Source organism: Brachyhypopomus gauderio, chromosome 2, assembly GCF_052324685.1.
Source record: "Brachyhypopomus gauderio isolate BG-103 chromosome 2, BGAUD_0.2, whole genome shotgun sequence".
Lineage (NCBI taxonomy): Eukaryota > Metazoa > Chordata > Actinopteri > Gymnotiformes > Hypopomidae > Brachyhypopomus > Brachyhypopomus gauderio.
The window spans coordinates 38369408-38390261 of NC_135212.1; the positions used below are offsets into that span (position 1 = coordinate 38369408).

Consider the following 20854-nt stretch of genomic DNA (forward strand, 5'->3'; position numbering starts at 1 on the left):
CCCCACCCTCTGTACCAAGCTTTAACTCTAACCTTAACCCCAACCTTAACCCTAAACTTAACCCCAACTCTAACGTCACATCTAAAACCCGAAACAAACTTTTCTATTTGTCTGTTTGTCCATAAAGAGCTCTTGAATAATGGCCATTCCATTAGACTTGAGAGTACAAAGCAACATTTCAATGATCATTTACTCTTTACTCTTTTACTCATTTACGCTCTTTGCCGTCACCCAGGACCACCAGCAATTAACACAATGCAGAAGATTCAAGATGTACATTTTGGTTAAACTGCTGATGTACCTTAGAACATAGCATTCTCATTCCTGCTGATCACATTTACCTTTTTTATAATAAAGGAGAGTAAGATATAAAGATAAAAAGAAAGAGAATAATACAGACAGAGAGACAGAGAGAGAGAGAGAGAGAGAGAGAGAGAGAGAGAGAGAGAGAGAGAGAGAGATGAGAATGTCTGAGAATGTGTTGCTTCCTACCCACATTCCTAGCTTGGAGGTTTAAAATTCCACTGATCAGTTGTCCTAATTTGGTAGTGATTTAGTATCAACGGTGGATTGGTTTAGTCTCCATCCTAATTCAGTGCTGGTGCATGATATTTTAATAGAATGACCCCCAAATGTTCCAGAATCCTACAAACTGACCTGATCCGTTTTAGACAGCATGTACAGTATTCACAGAAGCGCTGATGATTCCAGTGATAGCTTTTTACACAGACTGCTTTTCAAAAGAGAAACTCACATATCTGACATTTTATCTGTACTGAAACATTTCAAGAACATACTTTGAAAGATAACATTTCTGAAAACCTAAAATTAGTTACAGTACACCTCACAAATTACTGGTAATTAATTCTCTGAAATTGTCACTGCATTTAAGACAAATTGAAGATAGAAGAGGACCACAGAATTTTGTACATTTCTAACCCAGGTCCTCTGAGTCCTGACCCTCTGTCTTCTGTCCTGACCCATGGAAGATCAGGCTGCTGAACACAGTGAACGAGTCATTTCCATAGCAACAAGTTCTATACACAATCACCACCTCCTAATTTCTCATTCTGGTGTGAGTCCAGTTTCACGCTGACACTCCCTGTGTCCCTTATCATCCTCCATGTATCTGGCTCCAGGGTTCGACTCTCTGTCCTCATTTGTCTTGCTTTAGTGTATTCTCTATGCCTGTGTTTATTGGAAATGCAGGTTGTGACAACACAGGGCTTGACAAATGCCTGCCTGGCCCACAGAGTGAGTGTGAACATGCTTAATTACTCCAAAACTCATTAACATTCCGCTCTGTATGAGTGTGCGAGAGCTGTGCCCCATCTCTGCAGGCGTGAACTGTAACCTTGAAGGAAAAGGTGTAACTCTTCCTGAGAAGATGTAACCGTTCCATGGCCACTGGTTATGGATCTCACACAATGATTGGCAGGTAGTCCAGGTGAGCCCAGGCAGAGGGTAAGGGTAGCAGAGATCTCGTCCTCCCGCGCTTCACCCTTGTTCTCCTGCGATTCACCCTGCTCACTATACCTGTAGAGCCTCACCAGGACAAGCTTACGCTGTGTGTGTCCTGTGGGAACTCTTAAGGTGTTTTCCACTGTGTGTCCTGACTCAGAGGACCAGCACTTCTCCTCAGGCTATCTTGACAATGTCAGTTGTTAAAAGCGCTGTAAAAAAACTGAACTAAACGGAGTTGAAATTGAAAGAATGTACATTCCATTCGTGTATGCTGACAAACTGGAAGAGGAAAGAACAACACATCTTGATCATTATCTGTGTTGATACCACACCCTGAGAGGAACTCACTCTCTCTCCCTTTCTCTCTCTCTCTTTCTCTCTCTCTCTCTCAAGATTGACTTGGTATGAAGTACAGCCAGGTTTCCGGATTCACATCAATACAAAGTATTAAAGGTTTAAATGAGAAAAAGACAATTTGACAATCTCTGGTCTGTTTGTGTTCACACTCTGCTGTGTTTGTGTCAGTGGTGGATGAAGTACACAAACCACGTAGACCTACTTGAGATACCCAAGGTAAAACTTTACTTTTACTTGAGTAAAAGTACAAAAGTCTTGGCCTTCAAACACTTGTACTGTAATTAGTAAAGGCTCTAATATTTAGCACCATGCTCTGCATGTAAAACCTGTCAAAGTGGAATGTTTTCTAATGTAAAGTGCTGTGTTCGAATGTTTATTAATTCACAATATCAAAACATTTAGTTAGCTGGAAGCTCCAAATACTATGAACTATGGTAAAACAAATAATTAGCTAGCTACATGCCGAGTGCGTTGCTAATGCAGTTTTCAGTTGTGTACTAGCTAACCATGTACACAATGCTAATGTCAGACTTATTTTAACAAACACAAAGAAACAGTTTGCTGCAAAATATTTTCAATTTCTCATTAATGTAAATTACCCACAGGCCTATGAAAATAGCTCAGCTCTTTGTGTTTCCTTATACTTGTTGGGGAATTCTTATAAGATTCTTACAAATCTTGTGTTACTGATATAGGCTTACAAGGCACTTGAAAATGAAGGAGTGATTTTTCTTTTCGACTACTTTTCAACCATTTCACTCAGATAAGGCCCTGGGTTTAGTGTGGAGTTACAGTTTCTTCCATTTTTATGTGGGGATCTGTTCTCTCTAACGCGAGCCTGAAGGTACGACAGATTTCACATATTGTAGTGGAGTAAAAAGTAAAATATTTGACTTTGAAATGTAGAGGAAAAAGTAAAAAAGGGAAAAAATATTTGGGTAAAGAGACACACAAAAATATACTAGTCTGTGTGTTCACACTCAGGTCTGTGTCCTGTCTAGCCCCAGCAGAAATAACTCACTGTGACAAAGTGTTATTTGGAAGAACGTTGTCGAGTTGGGCTACCGCGGGAGTTACAAGTCAACACTAATAATCGATCGCGATATAATACTTAATTTGTCTCCATTTTAAACACTAGCCACCCCCCGTCGACAACTTACACTCGCCGCACCCCCCCCCCCCCCCTCCCGTCAACTACTTTGGGCTTTGGGCTAGTTTAGGCTGCTGAGGGGCGGGTTTTACACTGACTTTGTGCGGACCTGGCAACCCTGCACCCATTCACCCTTCACCCTCCACTTGTCACCCTCCGCCTCCTCAATCACACAGTAGTGGACTTCATAAAGTCTTTTGATGAAACCTTAATGAACAGCCTCCTAACCATGCTCATTATGGCTGTTGGAAAGACCAGATCATCTTCTCAGACTGCATGTGCTGACATTAGGTGCTCTGGGACTCGTCTCTCTCTGAATTATGCATAACCTGAAACACAAGCTCAGGTTTATGAATGAGTGAAGCCAATTTCTCTCCAGATGATCTTTGAATGGTGAAGGGTTGAACAGAGTGGAAGGGATGGTATGAGATGGATAAAAGTGCGATCATGAGAGTGAAGACTTCAGAAGATTTCTGTATGGAAGTATGGGCCTTGGGTCCATTGGTGATGGACAATTCCTTGTCCAAATTAAATGTTTACTTCTTCCCTTAAAAACAAACACTTCCACTTCTTTGTGGTTTTTGATCACCTCTGATCTCCAGAGCTTCTTTGTGGTTTTTGATCACCTCTGATCTCCAGGGATTCTGCTGTCCAGGTGTTCTGAATTTCAAGTCCACTTTTCCTGGAAATCTGATCCTTTTCCTGCAAACCTGGGGGTTTCATGCAGGGATGTCAGTCCAGTCAGCAGTGTAACATTGACAACTGCAGTATAGCCACCCTGTAAGAGTTCATTTAAAACTGATATTAATAGTCCAACACTAATAACACATAAAGATGACGAGAGGGCCATTTGTCAAATGGTAATCAGTTGACATGATAAAATTCCTGATGGGAAACATAAGTGCTCATGGGGCATATTATGTGCCAGATTCTCAGACAAAGATAAAGCCTAAACTTAGACCCAAATTTAAACCGTGACTCACCACTGACATCACACTTTAGTTCCAGACGAATTTGTGTCCAGGAAACCAGCCACACGAGAGGAAGACTAGAAAGATCTCCAACTGTGATATTGTCCAAGTGAATAAGAATCAGAAATCATGACACTATGATAAACATTTATTATAAACATATTTATTATTCTTCAGTACTTTGCCAGCAATGCCATCATTATAGAATTAAGAGTTAGTCCACTCAGGTGAGTGCAAACCTGTCTTAAGCATGAAAAAATAAGTATAAAATTCTAATTACAACAATCTTTAAATGTTCTTACATCTTCAAATACAACACAAAATTAGAAAAATACATTTTACATTTTCTTTTTAAAACCAAAAATGTACACTTTTCTTTTTTAAATATATACACGTTCTCCTCAATATGGACTCAAATCTCCCATAGTTCCCAAGGGCACAGAGGTTTGTTCTCAGTGACCTCACATGGAGTGAGACATTCTAGTGCCAGTCACCTTAAAATGAGACACCAAATGTGTCCATGTCTCCTCCCCAGACAGACACTCTACATGACTACACTTCCACATGACGGGGGGCTTCTTCACTCCATATTCACATGATCACAAAAACAAAATATACAAAACATCATCTGGAATTAAAAGGGGGGGGGGGGGGGGGTGGAGAGAAAGAAAATGGAACTAAATGTGCAACACAAGCAAAATGTTTAAAGCAAGTTAAGAGAAGAGTGGTGAGAGTGAACACAGGTGTGAGGTTACAGTAGGAGGAGTGAACACAGGTGTGAGGTTACAGTAGGAGGAGTGAACACAGGTGTGAGGAGGTCTCTAGGGCTTTGTGCTTCTCTCAACATGTTTCACTAGTCTGCAATGTCTGCCGTTCCTCCATATTACAGATTTTTTCTTTAAAAGTGCTATAACAAAAGATTCAAAAGTTCTTAAACTCAGTTATTCAGAAATGCTGTTCCCATGAAGCATCAGAATTGAAAACACCAGACAGTACAAAACAGGTCCAGTGCAGAGGGAGGAGCAGTATCTCAAAGTTCTTCTACCAGCATTCTTGACCATGTTAACATTCACAGGTGTTGAGGGTTTGTTTAGCTCATCTCCTCGGAGCCTTCACCAGACAGGTCAACAGGCAGTTCACCAGGTCAACAGGCAGTTTCTATTGAAGCTTCTCCAGACACGGGCAGCCACAGAACGCGAATGTGTACAGAACAGCATTATAAATAAAAAAAAGATCTTGCTTGTTCATTTCACATCAACAATGCAAGTCCACAATTGTGTACTTTTTAAAAAGGTTTTATTCATAATTTAATTTCTTTACTAGAGGCTTTGGAAGGTTTGGTTGAGGGCACCTGTATGAGGTGCTCACCTGCATGAGGCAGACACCAGTGTCTAGATTTCTAACACAGGGGAGTGTCAACACATGTCCTCATCCAGTACCCAAAAACACTCACAGACAGGTATGTTAACCTGTAACACACACACACGCGCGCGCATGCAGACATCGCGCGCACACACACACATTGCACATACAAGCATCGAGTGGGGACTCAAACACCAGAGTGGACCACTGCTGTCAAACTGAAATCAGGTCAACACAGTGTGGGCTGGTTCTCAGTGAGGGGCAGTGAGAAACCTCATTAGCTGACGATGGTTCGGGCCTCCGGTTATTGGCAGTCATGCCTGTCACTCTTCAGCAGATGAGCTCTGGTTGGATTTCTGTGCGTGTGGGGAATGGCTCTGAAAAGGTGAACGTGTCACGGCCCGTCTTTAGCTCCCCCTGTGTTGGGCACGTGGGGTATGGGGGATTCACCAGCTCCGGGGACGGGCTAGGGCTCTCCGGCTCAGATTCGGATTGGCTGGTCTCTTGCTCATCAAGCACAGTGGGAGTGGCAAGAGGGGGCGAATGTACATTTAACCAGGGGTGGTTCAAACACTGCTCCGCTGTCGCACGTTTCCTAAACACACACAGAGAGTGTGTGAGAGAGAGAGAGAGAGAGAGAGAGAGAGAGAGAGAGAGAGAGAGAGAGAGAGAGAGAGAGAGAGAGAGAGAGAGAGAGAGAGAGAGAGAGAGAGAGAGAGGTTATTTATTTGAAACTGCCTGCTGTACCGCACTCATTGCAGTGAATATTGAAACTGAACTAAACAAGTTGGTTCAGGCAGCCCACGTGTGTGGTTTGAAGTGGCAGCTCACGTGACCACAGAGGTCACTCTACAACCCACTCTACCCCCCCTCCCAGAACTTCAACCTCCCCATTTCCTGTCTACATGCGCAGAATGTTCCTCAAGGGCAAACATCTCTGGCCTGGGGACAGTAGGAATGGGCAGATCTGGGCTGTCATTGGTCCCTTGTTAGCAGGGAGTCAGCCTGACCAGCCAGAATCACCGCTGGTCATGACACTGAAGAAACCGTGACTTTACAAGACCAAGAATGCACCATTTATTTCTCATCAAGCAGACATGGCATGTGTTGGAACTGGAGAAAGTTCTCCTTTATTCAGCCACTGTGAGATTTTACCCTGAGGATGAAGTGGATACGTTTGCTTCCCACCCAAATGAATAAGTGCAGGACTGAAGGGTGTGACAGTAATGATTAGGATGTGCAAACAAGCCAAAGCTCTGAACTGATCTGATCTGAAGTGGAGGACATTCAGAAACTGACAAGAAATGCTCTTCGGGAGGCAGCAAGGACACGCCTCCCGTTTACCTGGGGTTTTTCTGCAGCAGTGATTGGATGAAGTCCACAGCAAGGGTGGAGACCCCATGGAAGACGTCTTGGGAGTAGTCCACGTTGACCTGAGAGATGTTGAGGAATGTCTCCTGCTTATTCTCTCCCAGGAAAGGCGACTCCCCTGTCAGCATCACGTAGGTCAGGACGCCGATGCTCCTACACCAGGGCCAAGCCAATGTGTGTTAATGAAATGGCATAATCTAAATCAATCTAATCTAATAAAATCTGATCTGGCCTAAACTTGGTCCATGCAGACATGCCCATCCAAAAGATGATAATGTATGATCCACAAAACGCTGACCATTCACATACTGATGAATATAATGAATGTGACAATATTAGAGTTCTCAATATTAAAAGGACCTCAAAGCACACGTGTTTATACATGTCTCTCACACACAAACTTACCACATGTCTGTAGCTGTGCTGATTGGTTCATAGTTGAGAATTTCAGGTGCTGAGGATGGAGGACATGAGCATTGTTAACCATGATATTTACCATCCAAAACATACAAAAGCACTTGGCTATAAATGATCATGCACTCTGTATACACACACACACGTATGTACACACACAGATCTGATCTGGGCCTGTTCTGCACACTGTCCTTTACAGATCATTTACAAATCTGCCTTCTGGTGTGTCCAGGTGAGTGCTGGTGTTGCCCACTCACCCACATACTCTGGAGTGCCCAGGATCTCCCGCAGTTCTGACGTGGCGTCCACACAGCGGGACAGTCCAAAATCAACAATGCGGATGTCACCCAGTGGCTGGGCGCTGGTCAGCAGGATGTTCTGAGGCTGGGGGAGAGAGAAACCATCACCACGGTGCCATCTACACAGGATCCACATAGGCACCACACTGCCCCCACCACCCAAATATGGCACATTTAAACATTTAAACTCCTCGGACAGGCACGTGTGATGGCCCAGAATACCACGGGGCTACTGGGCCAGCCAGATCCAGGCAGACGTTTCCACCGTACAGCTTCAGCAACTCCGGCTGGGACAAACCACCCATCCAGGACCTGAATGATCAATTGGCATGACAGCCATCTCCCTTTCCCCTCCCCCATGTGGTCAGCCATGTGTACATGCACCTGTTAGCTATGCCCACCTTCAGGTCCAAATGGACAACGTTGATCCGATGCAGAAAGGCCACACCAATTAGGGTCTGTCGAGCCAATCGAATGACATCTTTCTCTGTGAAGGCCTCATCATTATCGGCGACACACTGGTTGAAAATCTCCCCTCCAGCAGCACTGAGACGAAGGAAAACACAAACAGAAAAGATGAGTTTGACGGACACCTAAAACAGCAGTGTTTCCCATGACACGCGAGGGCCCCCCCAGACACACAAGAGCCCTGACGCATCAGCAGGTCCTGGACTTTTCAGGCAGCTTGGTCTCTAGTTGAGGTTCACACATGCACTCTGCACTGAGGATGTGGTTCACATCAGGTTCTTACGGGATGTGTGTGTGTGCATGCGTGTGTGCACACGATTACACGCTTTACACCGAGCTGCTTTTAGAATTAGAAGCTGAGAAATGAACCACAGGAAATGGAAAATCATTCTCCGAATCTCCTGCTGCTCCTCTCACTCTGTCTCCCACTTTCTCACTATCTGGTTCTACTTGTTTTTCAGTGACACAGTGGGACTGAAATACAGAGACATTTTGGGTTTTCTCCCTTCACTTCAAACAGACACATCGAGCTCTCCATCAGAAAGGTGAGTGAGTGAGTGATGTTTACTTTCCAGACCTGGACCAGGGCAGGGCGCACATAAGAGCACAGACACTCAAATTACACCAGTACGGAACGAGGCCTTTAAACAATAATGACATGATTGTGTGTGTATGGTGTGCGTGTGTGACAGACTGTTAGCTGATGCACAGCTGAGCTGCTAAATTTGGTGAACCTTGCTCAGGAAGTGGACAGTTTCTGTTTTATGAAACCAGTCACACAAAACCACTGACACAAAGCTGCAGTCTACAGTTTCTCAAAAGTCTCGTCACTACATCAGGAAGCATGCGATATGTGCGTGCTGACAGCACTTACAGGCAGCAGAGGTGAAGAGCTCGCACAGCTCACCACTAGCCACTCAGTCAGTGCTGTCCAAGGTCTCCTCGAGTTTAACAGGGAGACTGTAGGGTCCCTATACGTGACAGACCCCATAGCCAGACCACTACATGTGCTACAAAGACCCTCCACACAGGGGACTCTGATCTTGATTGTATCCGACCTCACCAAGGAGGCAGAAAGGGCCTGTCCGGGAAAGTTCCAAGTGTGGGAGTGTTCCAGGGGTGTACAGAGTGTACAGAAAGAGGGAAAGAGAGTGTTCAGAGTGCGAGCGTGCTATGAGAATGAGAGTGCTCCGTTCTATCATCTACATGCAGGTCTGAGGTCTCAGGATATTGTTCCTCTTATTTCTTGTGATGAAGCATGAATGCTCCTCATCAGAGACTAACAAGTACACCTCAGGGTTTAAGCAGGTACACACACACACACATCCCCCCACATACACACAGCTGGGACACATACTTCAGATATTGTTATGAAATGAGAAATGCAGAATCAACAGCAGCAGATTCAACTCACAACTCAAGCACCAGGATGATCTCGGTGCTGGTCTCGTAGACTTCGTGAAGCCCCACCACGTAGGGGTTGACCTGGGCCGTCTCCAACACCGCCACCTCGTTCAGGATGTCTCCACGGCACTCCTGGCCCTTACGCCGCTTACGCAGAAACTTGGCAGCATACTCCTGCCCCGTGGACTTCTCCACACACTTCTTCACCACTGCAAACTTGCCTCTGATAGGGTGAGACAGATGGAAAGAGAGACAGAGAGATCAGTTCACCACTCTCTGGTGACTACTGCTCAAGACGCAACAGATCAGGCAGAGTGAGAACAGGCCCGGATGGAGACCGACAGGTGAAGGAATCCCACTGAAATGGAAGACAGAAATTTGACTTAAAACATTTTTCAAACAAACCCACATTACGACATCAAGCACCATCAGACAAACAAACACACACACACACACACACATACACACACACACACACACACACACACACACACACACACAGATCCCCCAGCTGACACCCTATATACACCCTCCACCCTCAGAGGGAGGACTCTGGATTTTCGTGACGTTTGGAACTTTTATTCATTTGACAGCAGAAAGAACAAATTGCTTTAAACGCCACCCCCCCTCAGGGACCCTCACAAAAGACGACAATACACAGAGGCCAAGGGCGGGGGAGGGGATGGGAGGGACAACAGACCACCCACCTACTACTACTGTAGATAAATGGTGTCCATGTCAGTGAGTTTACTGTGACATCACACCAGTGACCATAGTGGGAGGTCCCTGCCCTCCCTTGGCAGAACCACTAGGCTTCCATACACAGGTGTGAGTATAATAGTATTTAGGCTACATTACACTACAGTATGAGGCTATATGCATATACATGGTTAGTGGAATTTGTGATGTTTGAAGCAGAACGTTTGTGTGCAGAGTTCAGACGCTGCACATGACGGCTGATAGACGGCTGTAGGAGCCAAATGTCCCACGTCCCACACATCCGACGTCTCGTATCAACTTCCAGCTCCGTGTCTTTGGCTGTAGTTGGCAGAGGGGGCACTGTGGCAACATTGTGACATCAGCCCTGCTGTCAGACAACTCATGTCGGGACACCTCATGTCGGGACACCTCATGTCGGGACACAGATGTGCCATCATGACACGGGGAGGTTAAGGGGACTAAAGAGACCCAAGATTCCTTGGATCAACTGACATCAAACAGAAAGAGGTCAAGTTCAGATTACCTAATCTGGGACCTTGGGCCACAGAAGAAGAAAAGAACCATGTAACTACTTCTGTTGGTGTTGCTTAGGAAAAAGTCAAAGGATATGAAACTTGTTGAACGTATTGATGGATGCTTAAGAACATGAGGCTGTCAGTTGTTTTAACAGCAGTAAAGCCTATTTAAGCTCATCAAAACTCGGTACGAGGGGATTTAAGCCAATCAAAATTCTGTACTGGGGGATTTAAACCTGTCACAAAATTTTGCTCCAATTTGTGGGGCAGACTGACATAAAAAAAAGAAAAGTGCGGTGTGTTGCCTTAAATGGTTTTAAAGGATGTTTCATTCTCTGTGCACACAGGAAACAGACTCACATGCGATGCGGTTTGACACCGTTGCAGTGTTTGTCTCTGTCTCTGCTGAATGTGAAAAACATTGTCCATCAGCATCTTCCTCCCCCTGATCACCGAGCGCCTGTTCTTTATGAGGAGACACTTCTACAGTCATTCAAGAACTACACGGCTGGTCTTCACAACACCAGTCACACATCCTCAGGTCTTAACGGTCCTCAGCTCTACTCAGTGTCTCTCACTTCCTCCTGCCATCACCATGGGAGAAAGTGGAGAAACGGGACCGGCTCATTTTAGGACCCGCAGGGACATCCCTGAAATGACATTCCAAGAAAAGTCTGAGCAGTGAAATCAGAACACGCTGTCTCTTCAGCAGAGTACCGTGGGACGCCAGTAAGGACATTCACGAAACCTAGACCTGCATTAACAATACAACTGCTCTGCAGATAGACACCCTTAGAGAGACAGAGAGAGATAGAACCATGATTATTCCAAACCAAATTGAATATCATTATCTGTCCGTAACCATGCATCACAGATCAAGCGTTTGTCATGGCTGCATACTGCAGTGTCTGCACGCGCGTCCCGTGCGAGGTAGCGGGGTTTGGCCAATACAGTGTTGTTTGGAGTTAATAACATAAATACCAACTAGCTTAAATGAGGTATACCCCAATTATAAACGAACAGAATTAAGCGCCTCTTGACGCACTGCAGTATTTGTACAAGTGCTGGTCTATAGGAATGTAGTCCGCGCGACTCCACTAAACCCAAGTGTGAAGACCCACAGACAGAGCAAATCTGCCCCATAACCATCACGCATACGCTAGAACATCATCCGCGAGACCTGTGCTCGGCACGTGTGGCATCATTAATGCTTATTTACTCTACGACAAAGAAAAAGAAAGACAAACGGGCCAGATTAATAAGGGCACCAATTACGTACATCTAGCGAAGAGTCTGCGTGCCGCGCACATAGACGGCTTCGGTCTAGATCAACTCTGTTCCTCACGGATATTTTGATTTCACAACTCATTGGCTCTTAATTTAATGCAGTCAACCCGATTTTCGTCTTGGTCGTATTTTTTAAAAGGTTAAAATCACTTTCTGCTATGCAACATCACACTTCAAAAACTTAATCTCGTGCATCTAGGAGCATCTTTAGGTACTCGTATCAATCCCACAAACCTCCCGACTACATCAATTAAGAGCTTCACTCCGCCAGTAGAACAGCTGGTCCCCCGGATTACACACACGTGTAGGAGCCAAACATTGTGATTTCTTCCAGCTGGCAACGGCTGGAAACATTATTTACTATTTACTATCGTTCCCACAAGCCTTAAACTCCTGGAGAGCGACTAGAGTCATGGGTTCAAAATAACAAACGAGTATAAACTGTAAAGGCACATTACCTGCCAAGTTCTTTGCCGACAAGGTCGTAATTGTTCTTGAAAGGGTCAGTCCGTATCCGCGTGTGCACCTTTGTCACCATCCCGGTCTTGGTCTTGACAGAGGAATCCAGCATTGCAGAGCGTTGAAGACTTGAATCAGACACAAACCAGGGAGCCTGAAAGTGCACGCTTAGTCCATCCGGCGATCAGCGCAACACGCTGCGTGACTGTCGTGCGCACAGACCGACTGGCTGCGGTAATTGCTCAGGTCGGCAATTACGGTCTACGACGCGCGTAAACACCAAAACCACCTAATTGCAAGCGAGACGCGTCGAGACGTCGGCTTACTGAAAACAGGATAATGATCGACAAAGTTCAAAACGAGTACCTGTTCGAGTAAGCGGCAATAACAGTTTGCGATCGACTGCCAACATTCCTAACAATAACCATCTTCTCAAAACCCGCCCTTTTTAGTGACGACCAAAGGCGCTGCCCAATTGAAAGTTAGTTCTTGTATAGTGGGCGGAGCTGCGTCTGGGAACGGATTTGTTGCTCCGCCAGTGCGTTTGGTTTGTACGTTCAGTTCCTCATATGGGAATCGTATACGAAATCCAATCATACAATTTCACGTTTTCAAAAAGGAAAATAACAGCTCGCTATACTCCACAGAGCTGAGAAATCCAAGTTAGACTTTGAGGAAACTAGATTTGTAACACCCATAGACGTACTTTAATCACGTGTGACCATCTAACGTCTCCACAGATATCTGATAATGCTGCGGTCGCTGGCATCAGAACCCAGCCGAACCGCCTGTCAGGCGCGTGGATCCAGTTTATCACGCGTTCACACGCGCGTATTACATAATTCAGATTGTGGCGCAATAGAGTGTATGAAACTGAACCAGATCACCTGAGACTCTAATACCAATTCTAGGTCAGTGAAGAAGTAAACTGACCCATAATATTGCTGCATTTGTGTATTGTTTAATCTGTATATTGATTTAAATTGAGTTACATAAAACCTCAGTAAATGGAATGATAAGGTTAGGCTGGAGAACACCGTTTATGTGTGCGTGTGTGAGTGGTTATGTCAGAGAGAGAGTGGCAGAGCTGGGTGGTGGCGTAAACAAGGCAAACGCGGATGGAATGCTGAGACTGGTTAGGTATCTGGTGTTTACTGCCATGTAGAATGACTCACTGTCAACCATGAGAAATCCACCACCTCATCATCATATGCCCAGGTGTGTGTGTGTGTGTGTGTGTGTGTGTGTGTGTGTGAAGGGAACCTGCCTTTGAACTGAGAGGTTCCACACCACAGTGTCCACCACTACACACATCAGCTACATGCCACATGCATATGTGTGTTTGCATGCATGGGTGTGGGCAGGGCCGGAGTGGGCCACTTTTTCAGCCCGGGAGTTTCATGCCCAAATCCGGCCCCAAATTATTTTTCCCTCCCAATCGGCCCAAACTAGAGATTGACATGAGCCGGCCCATCGGGAATCCTCCTGAATCTCCCGATTAGCCACTCCGGCTCTGGGTGTGGGTCTGTGTGTGTATACGTGCATGTGTGTGGGTCTATGTGTATGCATGCATGTGTATAGGTGTTCATGTGTGTTGGGGACTGTGTGTGGGAGTCTGTGTGTGTTGGTGATTGTGTCTGGGTGTCAGTGTGTGTTGGTGACTTTGTGCAGATGACTTTGTGTTGGTGACTGTGCTCTTGTGCCAGTCTCTCATTTTTCCAGATGTTCCTCGCATGTTTTAGCCTAATAGCAAACAGCAAATCTAGCACATGCTAAAGCCTGGTTTATACTTTCGCGAGTGACTGTAGCGCGCGGCTCCGCCCACCTCGCGCGACCCTGCGCGAGCGGTGTAGGCGTTTATACTTTCGCGAACGTCGCGAGCGTCGCTGCAGTGTTCTCCGAAACGATAGGTGGCGATAGGTAGCAGTGGAGAATAAAAAACCCTTGCAAAACCGGTGAAAGAACATTTTTACCTGACCAGAGACCGTATATATACACATCAGGCATCAAACGTAAATATGGCTTTGCAGTGTTGTCCGAAACGATACGTTAACAAATACGAGCCTCTTGTAATTCCAGGGCGAAACATGAGAGAACGTGAAGACGTTAAGATTGGGCGTTTTGAAAATAAACAACCATAAACTAATGTGATAAAAAAGCGAATTATTTCGATTCATTTCGAGTATATGTATAAATATTTAACTTAATTAAGTTTAACGTGCTGGGAAATATTGAAATGGACCTTTAAAGTGACGTACAAGTGCTTTAATTCCACCTTGTATAGGTGTATGAACCCGGCAAACATGACTTTGTCCATCGCGCTGAAGCGCGGCGCGCGCGCGAAGTTACAAAATTCGAGAGGTGCACGACCTCGCGCCATGACAGCGCGCGAGGCCCTCGCGCACGGGCGGAGCCACAGCGATTACGTCATTTTCGCCGCGCGGACCCTCGCGCCGCTCGCGGCGCGTCGAGTATAAACCAGGCTTAAGTCAGCTATAGTCTGGTCATTTGAATCTGTTACCAGAGTTTTGGCAGAGGCCTCATGACACCGTGAACCCATCAGTGACCTGTCAGCATTTTCTAGAAATAAATGAATTTATCCTATACATCCACTGGAAAAAAAAGAAATATTAGTGTGATCATCCTCTTATATGTTATGACTGTCCACAAATGCACATCTTTACAGACAATAGATGGACAGTAGATGGGCCAGACGAATGTCCTGGATGGAGAGTTAAATAACACAGTAAAGTGTTAGTGAAGTCCTGATTTAAGTGTTTGGTGATTCTGGCGAAGACAGTGGTGGAGACAGGCAGACTCAGCTGTACGGTCAGCCAGGGGAAGGCCACTGCACCAGTGCACTGCACACAGAGCAGACTGATGCAGGTCTGAGTGGAGCACTGCTACAAGCTGGCCCAGTTTTGGGTATGACTGGGTATATGGGAGCTGGCCCAGTTTTGGGTATGACTGGGTATATGGGAGCTGGCCCGGTTTTGGGTATGACTGGGTATATGGGAGCTGGCCCTGTTATGATTTTGTAGACATGCATCAGTGTTTTATATCTGAGCTTCTGCAAGGAGCTATAGGACAAATCTGTGTACTGACCTACGGAGTACTGACCCACAGAAAACTGACCCACAGTTCTGACGGAGTACTGACCCACAGAGTACTGACTCACGGAGTACTGACCCTCGTAGTACTGACTCACAGTGTTCTCATTTATATTTTCTCTTTCACTCTCCAACTGTGCGTGCGTGTGTGTGAGCATGCGTGTGTGTGAGAGTGTGTGTGTGTGTGTGCATGAGTGCATAAGCGTGCCTGTATGTGTGTGTGCGTGTGTTAGTGCACTGGAGATGATTGTAACAGTGAAGGTTTACACGGGGACATGTGCGATGACCTCTGGACTGGAGTACACAGCCAGTGTGCGTGAGAGTGTGTTATACGGCATAAAGGAATGTTGCTGACGCCACTCTAGCCCTTTAGCTGGCAAAGAGAAAGAAGACTACACTACACCGTCAGATTCATTCTCCCCACTACCCCATCTGATTCAGCCTCCCCACTACACCATCTGATTCAGTCTACCCACTACACCGTCTGATTCAGTCTCCCCACTACACCGTCTGATTCAGTCTCCCCACTACATCATCTGATTCAGCCTCCCCACTACACCGTCTGATTCATTCTCCCCACTACACTGTCTGATTCAGTCTACCCACTACACAATCTGATTCAAACTACTCACTACACAGTCTGATTTAAACTCCCCACTACAGTCTGTTTCCGGCTCCCCAAAACAGAGTCTGATTCATCCCAGGCTCAAATTAGTAAAACATATTATAAAATGAAACTCAACTTCAAAATTAATTGAAATCACATCCATAAACACAACCAAAAACTCACAATTAAGCTTCTTCTAGGACTTTCTGTGATCAGCAGAATGATGAACTGTGCTACATGTAGCCAGAGTTCCCCTACAAGTGTGTTATCCAACCGTCAGATATTTTTACCTTGATTAAAAAGACACTTTAGTGAATAACAAAAAATCTACAAAAAGTCCCCTGAGCAGGATAATGATGCTTCTGCGTCAGCAATGGGAAAGACCCATCAAACAAGGACCCATTTTAAAACAGACTCCTGTATCTTAAAAAAGTCATAAATAATGCTTCAACCACTTTCTGTCTAAGGAAGTTTGCTTCTGTTGGGGCTCTTCCGGAAAAGTCCACAGGGAGTGATTTAAAACCTGGCCCCCTGCCCAGGACGTCCTGTCTAAAGAATAAACTTGTACTGTAAACACAAGTCCTACCAGTAAACACACAAACAGAAGCTCAGCACGCCACTTTAATTTGGGTGGAGCTACGCTAACATGGCTGATTAATGTAAAATTCAAAATCCACAAAAAATCCAGTGAAATAAAAAAATGTAAAAACTCACTAAAAAACAAAATGATTTTATGAGTACAACTGTAAAGAGGTGACAGGATGTGTCATGGAGAGGCCGTCTGTGTCATCCTGCCCGGGTTCTACCTGCTTCGCTGCATTTATGAGAAATGAGAACACTGAGAATCCATTTTGCCTTTCTAGACCACAGTCCTAAACTACACTTTTTATCGGGTGGTTAGTGTGTAGGCAGTGGATACATTTAAGAGTGTCCCCCTGTCTTCGATGTCCTGACAGGAATGCACACCCAGAGGACTCTAGAATCTCCCTCTTAAAGAATCTTCGGTTTAATGTTGCTTATTGACACAACATATATTTTCACAATCAGGTTCACAGTTTCGAGGAAGTTTAACAGGTAATCAATAGTCTTCATGTGTCCATAAACACACACATGCACACACACACCCACAGATGCACACCAACAGAAGCACAACAATTACTTGGTTGCTAGGTTATGCTAAGGTTGTTTGCTCAACTCAGGAGGTAAGCAGAGGTCCTGGTCCTGGTCCTGGTCCTGGTCTATGCATGTGTGCAGACTAAGCGTAACACAATGACTTGACTCATAATGCAGACAACATAAATGCAGGCAAGATAAATGCATCTTTAGCCCTGTTGAGTTCAGCCATTTTGCAGCATAAACTGGTATTAGCTGGACCAACGACCAGATACCCAAAAAATGGCTAGACATTATTGTTGAGTGTCTGATCATAGGGGAGTTAAGAGTCACAGGACCATGATCAGACACTCAACACTGGACATGGCAATTATAGTGAATGCAAATTTGTAAAATGCATTTAAATGAGAGCCCTGACAGTGAAAGTGTGTTTCTAAGCCATGATAAGTGAGTGTAGATTGCAGGTATCTGATGAAGTGGATGGTGTGGTGAAGTCAGCAGTGTTAGCCTACGCCTTTTATTTGTGCTGATCTGAACAGACATGCAGATACACAGCACATGCTGTAGTGTTCTGGTGTTGACTACACCAGTGGATGTACAGTGGTCTGAGTAATTTAGAGTGAAATCAAACATCTCAGTTACTCATGCAAGACAGCCATCTCCCTGTGAGCTGAGAGATGTGGGTGTCCACACTGCATGAGCACAGTGCTACCAATGAAAATCAAGAAGAAAAGATGAAAGAGTTTTGACAGGTAATAGCGTGAGATTAAACTACCCACATCCTGCATGTGTGTATGTGTGTATGAGAGAGAGAGAGAGAGAGAGGGTTTAAACTACCCACATCCTGCATATGTGTGTTTGTGTGTGTGCACCTCTGTCTACAAGGGTCTTTTCTGTGTGTTGAAGACTAATTAGACTGCAGGGCTACACGTTGAGCTGTGGAGTAGCCTGAACGATTACCTGCAAGGGTGTATCATGCTGTGATCATTGTTTTGTTTGGTTGCTATGGGGATAGCAGGGTGCAGGGTGTGGACGTTGACCTTGTCTGCTAATCTCCTGATGGGTGGAGAATGTTCTGCTGGTGATAATTATACTGGTGAATGAGTTTACAGTGGTGAAAGAGTTAATACTGGTGAAGAGTGTACTGGTGAAAGAGTTTATACTGGCATAAGAGGTTATGCTGGTGAAGGAGAATACGACACTTCCTTTCACAGGAAGCTACTCAAGTGCTTGTGCAGTCTCTAATAATCTCTAAGCTGGACTACTGCAATTCCCTACTTGCAGGTCTTCCTCTACGGATCATCAGACCTCTACAACTAATTCAGAATGCTGCAGCACGACTGGTCTTCAATCTACCCAAGTTCTCATATGTGACTCCTCTGCTACGCTCTCTTCACTGGCTTCCAGTAGCGGCACACATCAGATATAAAACTTTGATGCTTGCTTACAAAGCCAAAAATGGACTGGCCCCTCCCTACATGATGTCCATGATCAAAAGCCGATCTGTACAGTGAACACTCAGAACCTCAAGCTTTGCTCGACTTGAAACTCCATGCTAAAAGTCTCATGGAAGACAAAGCTCCAGACTATTCTCCATCCTGGCTCCAAGATGGTGGAACGATCTTCCATTAGCTGCTAGGACTGCAGAGTCTATTGCTATCTTCAAGCATAGACTGAAGACTCACCTGTTTGTTGTGTTCTTTGGGGGGGGGGGGGGGGGGGGGGGGGCGAACGAAAATTGTTGTTGGCCAACGTAAAATGTTACTGGGGGCGGGTGTAAAATGGACACAGCGATAAAAAAAAGACGGATTTTGTGTGCAGAATGTCTAAATAGTCGTTTGAATTAACCTAGTGAAAACTGGGACATTAAATGAATTTTTTTTTTGCCAGGACTGAATAATAAAACGAAGGAAAACCGGGACAAACCGGGACAGCCCGGGAAAACCGGGACAGCGACGTGAAAACCGGGACAGTCCCGGGAAAACCGGGACAGGTGGCAACCCTAATTACTAATGAAGGAGTTGGAAGATGTTGGTGAAGGGTATGTTGGTGAAGGAGTTTATAGTGGTGTAAGAGGTTATACTGGTGAAGGGTATGCTGGCGAAGGAGTTTATAGTGGTGTAAGAGGTTATACTGGTGAAGGTTATGCTGGTGAAGGAGTTTATAGTGGTTTAAGAGGTTATACTAGTGAAGGGTATGCTAGTGTAGGAGTTTATAGTGGTGTAAGAGGTTATACTGGTGAAGGGTATGCTAGTGAAGGAGTTTATAGCGGTGTAAGAGGTTATACTGGTGAAGGGTATGCTGGTGAAGGAATTTATAGTGGTTTAAGAGATTATCCTGGTGAAGGGTATGCTGGTGAAGAGGTTTATAGTGGTGTAAGAGGTTATACTGGTGAAGGGTATGCTAGTGAAGGAGTTTATACTAGTGAAGGAGGTGTTTGAGATTGGCCACAGTTTTAAGTCAGCAACAGAGATTTCAAATTTAACTGTCAATGCTGTAAAACCTGTGATTAGCTGCAGAGAAATACAAGTTTCTGAGGCTTAAGCCCTATGTGGAGGGTCAAGAATACACCAGAGTTTGCTGTGCTCACAGGCCCAATTTAGACGACCTGATTCAGATACCGGCCTGAGCCTAGACGTGAGTTACATTGTAGCATCTCACTCTGGACATGAGTTACATTGTAGCGTTTCTCTCTGGACGTGAGTTACATTGTAGCGTCTCTCTCTGGACATGAGTCACATTGTAGCGTCTCTCTCTGGACGTGAGTTACATTGTAGTGTCAAATCTACAATATCAAACCAATCCCAACCCACGCAGCTCTATGCAGAGCACACTCCCGTGGGCTAGAGTCAGACAACAAGAACAATACAGCACACCACAGTCCGCATCTGTCAGGAATTTCCTGGAATTCCTGCACCGCCTAATATCTGGATAGCTGATCTCGGGGCGCGTATGTACTCCGCGTCCGTACTACGCGTCCATACTCCGTGTCCGTACTCCGTGTCTGTGCTCTGCGTCTGTACTCCGCGTATGTACTCCGTGTCCGTATTCTCCTCCGCCTCTTCGTCTCAGAGCTGCATCTTTCTCTTACTTGAGTCTGTGGAGACCTGTGAAGGCCATGATTCTGGGAGAAAGTTGTTTCCTGATAAAACCATGCAGTCTTGGTGGTAGATCAGTTAAGGCCTTCATATGCTGTGAGTGGAAAAGCTACCTGTGAATAAGGTGCTACAGCAGGTGCTATTGCACTGCTGGGGTGGGGGTGAGGTTGGGGGTGAGGTGGTTGGAGGGTTTCCAGCACATGGGTCCAGAACACATTACTGTTCAACAAAACATAAAATAACATTTACTTCCTTCTACCTCATCTTTATCTCACTCATTTATTCACACACATGCATATTCACAAACACACACACACACACACACACACACACACACACACACACACACACACACACACACACACACACTGTGGTATCTGTGAGTTTCTTACAGGAAATCTGATGCATTGTTTCCCTTCACGTAACATTCACATCCATCAAACTGCAAACTCTACTGTTTCACACCCTGAGCTACTCACAAAGTGTGTGTGTGTGTGTGTGTGTGTGTAATGTGTGTGTGAGTGTGTGTGTAGTGTGTGCTCAGCTGATTCTAAGCTTTCCCTGAAAAAGAGTTTGTGTAGCTCTCCACCCCCACAATACCACGAACTCATTTTCTCACCTTTGTAAATTCATTTAAGTGGGGACCGACAGACAGACATACAGACAGACAGAGAGACAGACAGGC

At 45.3% G+C, this 20854-nt stretch overlaps 1 protein-coding gene across 1 annotated transcript; it reads right to left on the minus strand.

The window, feature by feature from the left end:
• Window positions 1–4085: 4085 nt before the first annotated feature.
• stk17al (serine/threonine kinase 17a like) lies at window positions 4086–12660 on the minus strand. Its single transcript, XM_076995564.1, has 7 exons — window positions 12241–12660; window positions 9271–9483; window positions 7790–7934; window positions 7347–7473; window positions 7081–7129; window positions 6649–6828; window positions 4086–5899 (listed from the first exon to the last, which is right to left on the minus strand). Exons 1-7 carry the CDS (start codon window positions 12351–12353, stop codon window positions 5635–5637), a joined length of 1092 nt encoding a protein of 363 aa, XP_076851679.1. The 5' UTR covers window positions 12354–12660; the 3' UTR covers window positions 4086–5634.
• Between the last annotated feature and the right edge of the window lie 8194 nt (window positions 12661–20854).

Bases quoted from the DNA above. Each gene is read 5' to 3' on its own strand.
- stk17al (XM_076995564.1), bottom strand. From the start codon at position 12,353: ATGCTGGATTCCTCTGTCAAGACCAAGACCGGGATGGTGACAAAGGTG. The intron at 6,829-7,080 runs GTAAGTTTGTGT...GCCCTGGTGTAG, and splicing joins AGCACAGCTACAGACATGTG to GAGCATCGGCGTCCTGACCT. The intron at 5,900-6,648 runs GTAAACGGGAGG...GTGTGTGTTTAG, and splicing joins CTGCTGCAGAAAAACCCCAG to GAAACGTGCGACAGCGGAGC.